The sequence below is a fragment of the Glandiceps talaboti genome, chromosome 8, assembly GCF_964340395.1.
Source record: "Glandiceps talaboti chromosome 8, keGlaTala1.1, whole genome shotgun sequence".
NCBI lineage: Eukaryota > Metazoa > Hemichordata > Enteropneusta > Spengelidae > Glandiceps > Glandiceps talaboti.
Genome location: NC_135556.1, coordinates 25,536,171 through 25,546,107, shown reverse-complemented (window position 1 = coordinate 25,546,107; position 9,937 = coordinate 25,536,171). Strand labels below are relative to the sequence as shown.

At 36.4% G+C, this 9,937-nt stretch overlaps 1 protein-coding gene across 1 annotated transcript; it reads left to right on the top strand.

Annotated features, from left to right (window-relative positions):
• Window positions 1-321: 321 nt before the first annotated feature.
• LOC144439486 (aromatic-L-amino-acid decarboxylase-like) lies at window positions 322-9,690 on the top strand. The gene is made up of 8 exons (XM_078128775.1): window positions 322-649; window positions 2,148-2,294; window positions 2,677-2,860; window positions 5,280-5,436; window positions 6,110-6,326; window positions 8,335-8,506; window positions 8,770-8,876; window positions 9,349-9,690. Exons 1-8 carry the CDS (start codon window positions 397-399, stop codon window positions 9,657-9,659), a joined length of 1,548 nt encoding a protein of 515 aa, XP_077984901.1. The 5' UTR covers window positions 322-396; the 3' UTR covers window positions 9,660-9,690.
• Window positions 9,691-9,937: the final 247 nt, after the last annotated feature.

The following is a 9,937-nucleotide window of genomic DNA, read 5'->3' as shown; positions in this document are numbered from 1 at the left end:
TGCTAAGACAGTGCTCTATACCGCAGTGGCAGAGCGTATATATATATATATATATATATATATATATATATATATATATATATATATAGTTTTTTCATGTTTTTTAACACAACAGATGTGGGTTTTATTTCTTTTAAAAACCAATGACATCATATTTCCTGGCAACCAAAAATCAAACTCAATAGATGAAATGCTATCTATTTTCAATATCATCAGTATTCAATATAATGTGAGTACTGCCCTCTACGAGCTGTTTGGCCATATTGACAATCATTAACAGCTACCCACCTGTTACAAGTGAAACCACTGCCTAAGCATAAGTTACACTATCTTGTCAAAACAAGTTGACATTACACTAGCCTTACAGTCGACTAAAATTCATCCAGATTTAAAGGAATGGCAGCTAAGTTAGTGAAACCAAACGAGAAGCGACGTGAAATGGTATCTAGGATACACCAACTAGAAGAAATCGCTCAGAATCTAGATCCCAAGGTTGAACAGCGTGAAGAATGGACGATGAAAGTTATAAAGCATTCGCAGCAGTTTCTGGCAACACTTGATACGACCGTATCACAGGCATATCGTCAAAGTGAAGCTAAAGGCAAAGGTCTTTACGAAAGTCCAATAGAAGAACAAGGCACTGCAATCGGTAAGAACCTCTTATATATGGTCTATACATCTCATTGTTTTATATTTTTTTTAGTGGAAATGCTGGAAGACCTTTTTCATTTTTGTATTTATTTATTTAATATTTATTTATTTATCTGTCCATTTATATATTTATTTACAAGTTTATGTTGTGTTAGTTGTCCGCAATTTTCTGTTCAGTTACTCATTTTTTCAATCGATCAAACATTCATAGATACAATATTGACTTTTATTCATAATCGTTGTTTTTATTGTCTATATATGTATGAGATGTCAGTCCCTAAATGTATACAGGCAAGTACCATCATTTTGTACTTAATACCTTCATTGTATCAGACCGAGCCCATATATGTATATATATATATGTATGTATGTATAACAGATGTGTTAACTATGCTTGATTGACCAGCATCGTGTTGAATTTCATGGTTGTTTTTGTTCACACTCTAAAAACACTATACAGATAAGATTTTAGGAAGTATATGATATATTAGGAAAGAAAGTCAAGCTAAGTTTGCGATTTCAAGTTAAAGCTAAAAAAACAGCAATCCAAGAGCTCTAAGACTTTTAATATGTCCATTAGATTTTTCAAAAAACTATTCTTCGTAGGATTTAACATATTAAAGTATTAGATTTAGGTCGTATGAAGCAGAAGATAATTGTCGAATGTTTTCAACCTTTGTCAATGTACATTTCGAGAATCGCACATTTTCCATTAAAGTCGGGGAGGGGGGGGGGTGGCATAATAGTAAATTTTATCGTGTTAAAATATGACAGCAAATTAGAAACCGTTCAAATGAGCAAGTCTTGGACAACAAATGGCAGATGTTTATCTTAATATAACACAATAACACATTTGCACAGCTATTTTTGGTTTTTATTTTGTCATTCTTTATTTCTGGAGAAAATTGAAGAATGAAGTAAAATTCGTTACTTAAACGATAGAAATTGGAGAGACGACGTATATACTTACATAATATCGTAAAGCAAACAGTTAAAGTGTTGGTCCAAACATAGTGAATATTTTAATAGCAATTAGGTTTCCCTGTTTGCTTGAAATATGTGTTAAGGTGTTTGTCATATGTTTCTCTATTCTTACACGTATCAAATGTTGTTGTTATAGAGAAATCCAATAAGTTAGTATGATAGCCATCTGCACTTTCCAGCTTTCAAATAAATATTCAGTTGTGTAACTTGGTACCATATTTTTTTTGTAACGCTGTAGTAATACCATTAGATTATTGCTGCATGCTTGTAATTATTTTTACCGGATATTTTTTTAATTAGGCTATTTTTACTCTTTTGTCTTTTTTTTCATTTTGGACGGTACCAAAATTGATGATTTGATAGCACGCGCACTGTCAAATAATACTTACTATGTTTTAAGAGTTTTTTTGTCAATGGGTTTGTTTAAAAACATATTAGACTATAGTCTTAACAATTGAACTGACATACCACAGGACATGTACACTCACAAACATCAGTCTATTTTTTTTCAGACGATGTCCTGGAGTTATTTGAAGCTAACATCGAGAAGTGCGGGCTAGTAGAATCTCATGGTGGACATATGGCGTATATAAATAGTGGTGGAATTTATCCCTCTGCTCTTGCTGATTACCTGACAGACGTTGTTAATCCTTACTCTGGTAAGGTAACGTGTATAGATTACGGCATGGTGGCAGGAAGAGAAAACGGAGAGGGGAGGGGAGGGGTGGCACGAAAATGTATTATGGGTTTCAGTCGACCTTTAATCTGTTGGACACGTAAAGAGTGGGCTTCCAAATTTGCATAGTCTGTAGGGCAAAGCAACGATATTTAATTTCAACATTAAATATAACATTATTTATTAATTCAAACCAGAACAATGATCAATAACACCAAAATTTACTGACATGGAAGTCAATGATTTGTGTTCTAATTATCAGTCCGTTGATATGGCCAACAGTTTGTGAGATGGCAAAAAATTTGTTTTTTAAGTTAGTTCGTTCACCGTTACTTATTTATATTTGTCTTGTATTCCTTCACCAGCCATTTTCCATGACAGTCCGGGAAGTGTTCGATTGGAAAATATGATAATTAAATGGATAAAGAATACTTTTAATTACCCAGAAACAGCTGCCGGTAATTTAAGTTCAGGAGGGTCAATGTCAACGATCTTGGCGTTGGCTGCTGCAAGAGATAGTAAGAATTTGAAGGCTAAAGACTTTGATAGGTACGTAACAAATAATCAATTAGAGCTCGTAATATCCGTTTACTCATAGAGTAATGGTATATGAATTGATTAGAAATTTGGACCCTTGCTTGTTACCTAGTTCTCATAATATGTCCCAACATTAATGACGTAACTAGTCACACTTTCACATTATTGTCATCAAGTCGCCACTCCACATCCTCATGATTTCGCAAAACCATAGGCCGCTTTACGGCACCATCTGAGATTTCGTTGCGTCAGCAGTAAAACATGCACAAGTACAGTCCCTCTTTGATAGATGGACTGTGACAAGACTCAAGCGTGCGAAAATGCCACCTCATGCCTCTCTCGCCGAACAACACATAATTACATAAAAAGTTTGTTGAACTTCATCCTTACATTCATGTATATAATTCACAGGAGTCAGGGAGTGGAGGGCGATACTCTGTATCACATTAGTTATCTATCTTGACCACAGGGGTTGGGGAGTGGACAGCAATACTCTGTATCACACTATTTATCTATCTTGACCACAGGGGTCGGGGAGTGGACAGCAATACTCTGTATCACACTATTTATCTATCTTGACCACAGGCGTCGGGGAGTGGACAACAATACTCTGTATCACACTATTTATCTATCTTGACCACAGGGGTTGGGGAGTGGACAGCAATACTCTGTATCACACTATTTATCGATCTTGACCACAGGGGTCGGGGAGTGGACAACAATACTCTGTATCACACTATTTATCTATCTTCACCACAGGGGAGTGGACAACAATACTCTGTATCACACTATTTACCTATCCTTACCAAGGGATCGGGAAGTGGACAATGATACTCTGTATCACACTATTTATCTATCTTCACCACAGGGGTCGGGAAGTGGACAGCAATACTCTGTATCACACTATTTACCTATCGTTACCACAGGGGAGTGGACAGCAATACTCTGTATCACACTATTTACCTATCCTTACCAAGGGATCGGGGAGTGGACAGCAATACTCTGTATCACACTATTTACCTATCCTTACCACAGGGGTCGGGGAGTGGACAGCAATACTCTGTATCACACTATTTATCTATCTTGACCACAGGGGTCGGGGAGTGGACAGCAATACTCTGTATCACACTATTTACCTATCCTTACCAAGGGATCGGGAAGTGGACAGCAATACTCTGTATCACACTATTTACCTATCCTTACCAAGGGATCGGGGAGTGGACAGCAATACTCTGTATCACACTATTTACCTATCCTTACCACAGGGGTCGGGGAGTGGACAACAATACTCTGTATCACACTATTTACCTATCCTTACCACAGGGGTCGGGGAGTGGACAACAATACTCTGTATCACACTATTTACCTATCCTTACCACAGGGGTCGGGGAGTGGACAGCAATACTCTGTATCACACTATTTACCTATCCTTACCAAGGGATCGGGGAGTGGACAGCAATACTCTGTATCACACTATTTACCTATCGTTACCACAGGGGTCGGGGAGTGGACAGCAATACTCTGTATCACACTATTTACCTATCGTTACCACAGGGGTCGGGGAGTGGACAACAATACTCTGTATCACACTATTTACCTATCCTTACCAAGGGATCGGGGAGTGGACAGCAATACTCTGTATCACACTATTTACCTATCCTTACCACAGGGGTCGGGAGTGGACAGCAATACTCTGTATCACACTATTTACCTATCCTTACCAAGGGATCGGGAAGTGGACAGCAATACTCTGTATCACACTATTTACCTATCCTTACCAAGGGATCGGGGAGTGGACAGCAATACTCTGTATCACACTATTTACCTATCCTTACCACAGGGGTCGGGGAGTGGACAGCAATACTCTGTATCACACTATTTACCTATCGTTACCACAGGGGTCGGGGAGTGGACAACAATACTCTGTATCACACTATTTACCTATCCTTACCAAGGGATCGGGAAGTGGACAGCAATACTCTGTATCACACTATTTACCTATCCTTACCAAGGGATCGGGAAGTGGACAGCAATACTCTGTATCACACTATTTACCTATCCTTACCAAGGGATCGGGAAGTGGACAGCAATACTCTGTATCACACTATTTACCTATCCTTACCAAGGGATCGGGAAGTGGACAGCAATACTCTGTATCACACTATTTACCTATCCTTACCAAGGGATCGGGAAGTGGACATTGATTGTTTCACTCTATCTTTATGTTTTGCGATTTTTATTTCTATGTCTATGTGATGTTATTACTGACCACTCGAACTGCTTCGTTAGAATGTCAGTACATGATAATAGTGTCCATTGTACAGTGTCTTCCGACTCATAAGCCGTATAACACAATTTCCTAAGTTTCTCGGACAACATTCATTCAAATATTTGCCTATTTATCATATGATTATTTCACTTTACTCTTCAGGTGTGTAGTATACACAACTGTGATATCTCATTTCTGTGTGGACAAAGCTCTGAATACAATTGGCATGAGAGAAGCTATTCGTCACACAGTGACCACTGATAGCAGTTATCGAATGGATGTTACTAATCTGAAGACTATGGTTGAAAACGACATTGAGGTTTTTATATTATCATATTTTGATTGTAATTACTTTATTTACATTTTGACACATGAAAATGAGCAACATCATCTGATTGTATTTTTTTTATCGCAAATCTGGAGGGGAAAAAAGCCATTTTCCATTCATTATTCGTCAGTCTTTCTCTTAATATAAAGAATAAATGAAAATGTTATTTGTTGATCAGTATGTTGTTTGTTTTAGGCAACGAGCAGAATTATGGTGTGTGTAGGGAGGGGGGGGGGGGCTGAACGACTACTCGGTTTAATTTGGTTCAAATGATGAGCAAAATATTTCGTGTACCCCCCACCCCAGCATTTTAAAAGCCCCCATCGCGCCTCAACTTTGTTCGTGCTCCTCTCCCCATTTTCTCCTTTGAACCCCCCCCCCCCGGTCGTAAATTCTGCTCGTTCCCTTATTCCACAATGAAATATCATGAGATTCGAATTCAATGTGACCTAACAAATATATAAGCTTTGATCGATATAGTATTTATTATTTATTAGTGTCAATAGTAGAATAGTAGTAAATTCACTATATAGTATGCCTTTAAGGGTATTTAGTTTTCAATAATATACCATTCTTGTTTCTGTGTTTTACGTATTTTTTAACCAACAAATTATAGAAACTAAGTGACTTCTTCGTTATTTTAGAGTATTTGCTATCTTTGCAGGATGGTCTTATTCCATTTGTAATTTATTCCACGGCTGGCACCACAGACCTTGGGTCAGTTGATCAAGTTGATGAAATCGCTAAGGTAGCAGGGGAGTTTAAAATATGGCTTCATGTCGATGCTTGCTACGGTGGTTTTTTTATCCTTGCCGAAGAAACGAGAGATCTATTTCGGGGAATTGAAAAGAGTGATTCATTTGCTGTTGACCCTCACAAAGGTATGCAAGTTGAATCAGTTCAAACAATAAATGCTAGTATAGCATGCTAGTATATAGAGAGTTAATTTTAGTAGAATCTAGGATCTACGCAGTGCATATTAGTGAGCACAGTTCTGTCAAAACGCAACACCTTCATCTGCATGTAATGAATAAATATATTGTTTTGAACATGTCATAACATGTATGGTAGAGCATACAAAAATAACACATAAATTATGTGAATAAAATCCTTTAGCCGACTGCTGGAGGACTGTAAGAGGAAGTTTATCTTCTGAAGTCAAAATATGCCAAATATGCAAAAATTGACATTTGTCATCTAAGGAATGACAATTTGAATTATTTAATGACAAAGAAGAAAAAAGTGCATCTCTCATTTGTGTGATGAGAACAAAGAATTAAATGATGAAATTCATCTTCTACCATATTTTGACAAAATTTACATAATCTTTCATCGACAGGAATCTTAGGAGTACACCGTCTGAATATTACAATCCGAAATTCTGAATTTAGTTACTAGTTTTCTCCAGGCAGGATTTTTAATTTGCAGAAGATATTTCTCAAAACCGTTCAGGCCACAAAACCAAAAACTGTTTCGAGCAAACTGTAATTTCTCAGTTTGTTTTATCAGTACTATTTCTTTTAAGGTCATTATGTAATTCCCCTGTACCAAGATTTACAGATTTGTTTACATAAATTATCATGAACCTTCTTGCAAAGATTTGACCACATTCTGTTCTCACTATATTTATCGAAGTAAATTTCTTATATAAATGCCCCATTTTGAATAACGCATAGAAGACATGTAGGCAACTCTCAATAAACTATCTCCATCAACAATTAATCTATACCAAAATCCTTTAACATCAGTTTAATTACAGTGAAATTAACAGGAAATCAACCTAATTCGTTTTAAATAAACAAAATTCAAACCCTCGAAATGCTGTGCATATGATAGCATGCTACAAGTCTATACTTTGATTCTATACAGATCGTTTACGGCAACACATCCTTAGCTTGTGTAACACTCAGTTCAAGAATTTCGCGATGCACGCCACATAAAGTGAATTTCCATGGTTCTCAAATTCGTTTGGTTTCTCGAAATGTAAAAAAATAAAACTGGACAAAAACTCATCAATATATAGTTCAATATATGTACCATTTAGTACAAGCAACCAGACTTTGAATGGTCTAGAACGAAGCCAATCAGCGTCGGAAGATTGGGAAAATTTTGACAATCACTGTGTACAGTACAGATCTAGAGCCAAAGTAACGAACGGGTTTTTCGATTTACTCTTTTCATTGGCATATGTAAATGAATGCGCTGCGTTCTGACTGGGCTCGCGAAATTCATGTTCTTTCGATAGATAGCTAGATAGATAGCTAGCTAGATAGATAGATAGATAGATAGATAGATAGATAGATAGATAGATAGATAGATAGATAGATAGATAGATAGATAGATAGATAGATAGATAGATAGATAGATAGATAGATAGATAGATAGATAGATAGATAGATAGATAGATAGATAGATAGATAGATAGATAGATAGATAGATAGATAGATAGATAGATAGATAGATAGATAGATAGATAGATAGATAGATAGATAGATAGATAGATAGATAGATAGAGAGATAGATAGAGAGATAGAGAGATAGAGAGTTCAAAGTCAAGTGATGTAAACTTGATAACTGCATAGTAGGTGAATCAAGCACTAATATGATAATACTAGACAGAAAAGATATAAGACAAAACATAGTACCATTACAAACAATGGCGGAATAAATCTCTTAATATTTCCTCTCAAACCAAACTTTGTTACTCCTTTTTATCAGTTTACTGACAACCGAATTATAAAGGAGATGCCATCTAAAACTTTTGTCACCGACATTTACTTGGTTCTTTAATTTAAGGAAAATGTAATTTGTCGTTGGGAAAGGTTTATTTGGTATTGTAAACTAATTCACTTTAAATGTTTATCATCTTATACCATTTCTTTTATAAAGGTTTATTCATTCCTTATGGATGTGGTATTGTCATGGTAAAGAATGGCAGTACACTCAAATACAGTAATGCTTTGAAACGGCCAGCGTTTTATTTAGACGACTCATTTCAAGATAAGTGCGAAGAAGAAACCTCACCATGCGATGTGTCGTTTGAACTCAGTCGTCACTTCAGGTACATATTAATAATAGGCGGGGAAAGGAAGTGTCTTTTAATCTAGAAAAAATACCTCATATATACATACAGTCACGTAAACAAATTCTCGAAAGGCTGTTTTATTTGAGCGTATAAACGTCTATCATTTTGTGAGGACGAAGTTTATGGTTCGAGTTGAAAAACTGTTTGTTATCTATCAAGTGACGACGTTTCAAGATTTGAAATTATTTTAATTTTTATGTAATATTCTTGACGTAAGACGAGTATTTTACTTCTTTCAGAGGAATGCGAATTTGGATGCCACTGAAACTGTTTGGAGTGCAACCATTCCGAGCGGCTCTTAGTGAGAAGGTTATGCTGGCACGGTATTTCTATGATAGTCTGTCAGGTAATAAAAAAACATGAATTATACTAAACAGACGAGTTTATCATCGATTATTGATTTATCACACATGAAAGTGATCCAGAAGAAAATACCTAGTCACTTCAGCTGGGTTGATAAAGTCAACACAAATGGCGAACTCCAAATGATAGTACCCAGTCAACTTAAAATGATGCCTTGAACAGGAGTGAACTGTGGTTGTTATATTTACTCCGACTTAAAATGGAGTCATGTAGCCCTCAGTCGATTTCCAATGACGGCATGACGTGAACGCAGGTTGATAGCCGACTTCTAGTACAATGACGTCACGGCGTGAATGCTGGTTGATAGTTCTTAGTTTACTTGCAATGACGTCACGGAGTAAAGTCTGATTGATAGTAGTAAGTCCAGGTTATGACTTTTTATTGCATTAGTAATTATGCCTTCGTGTTATCATAAGTAAACAAGGTGAAACTAATATCGTGTTTTCTCTTTTTAGATCTAGATGGATTCCAACTTGGTCCGTATCCTCAACTTTCGGCCGTCATCTTTCGTTATGTTAAGTGTCCAAATGGGAAAGAGAAATTTAACAAGAAGTTGTTGGATGCTTTAATGGCAGATGGTCGTATTGCCTTAGCCTCGACTCGCATACGGGGTATTTACTATCTGAGGATCTGTATTCTTTGTTTTCGAACCCATCTGAAAGAAGTGGACTTACTGTTACAACTCCTCCCACAACATGTCGATGAAATGTTGAAAACCGTTTTTGTAAAACCGTGGGATAAACAACAAGATTATGTCAGAGGTTAACCCTTGACCCAATAAGTTTGTGTGTTTTGAGAAAGAGTATGGGTTACTTCAACATTTATGTTCACTGTATATGTCTTTTGTTAGAACATTGTGGAATGATTTACCTCTTTTTTGACATATATATATAACACGAAATTAAGAAACTCAACACTGTTAAGTTCTTATGGTTCTGTACTCTGGAATTCCTTACCAGCAGACCGAAATCCAGCAATAGCTTTAACTGGCATGGTATATTTTCTATCAGATCACCAACAATATATTCACTGGAAATCGTTAAA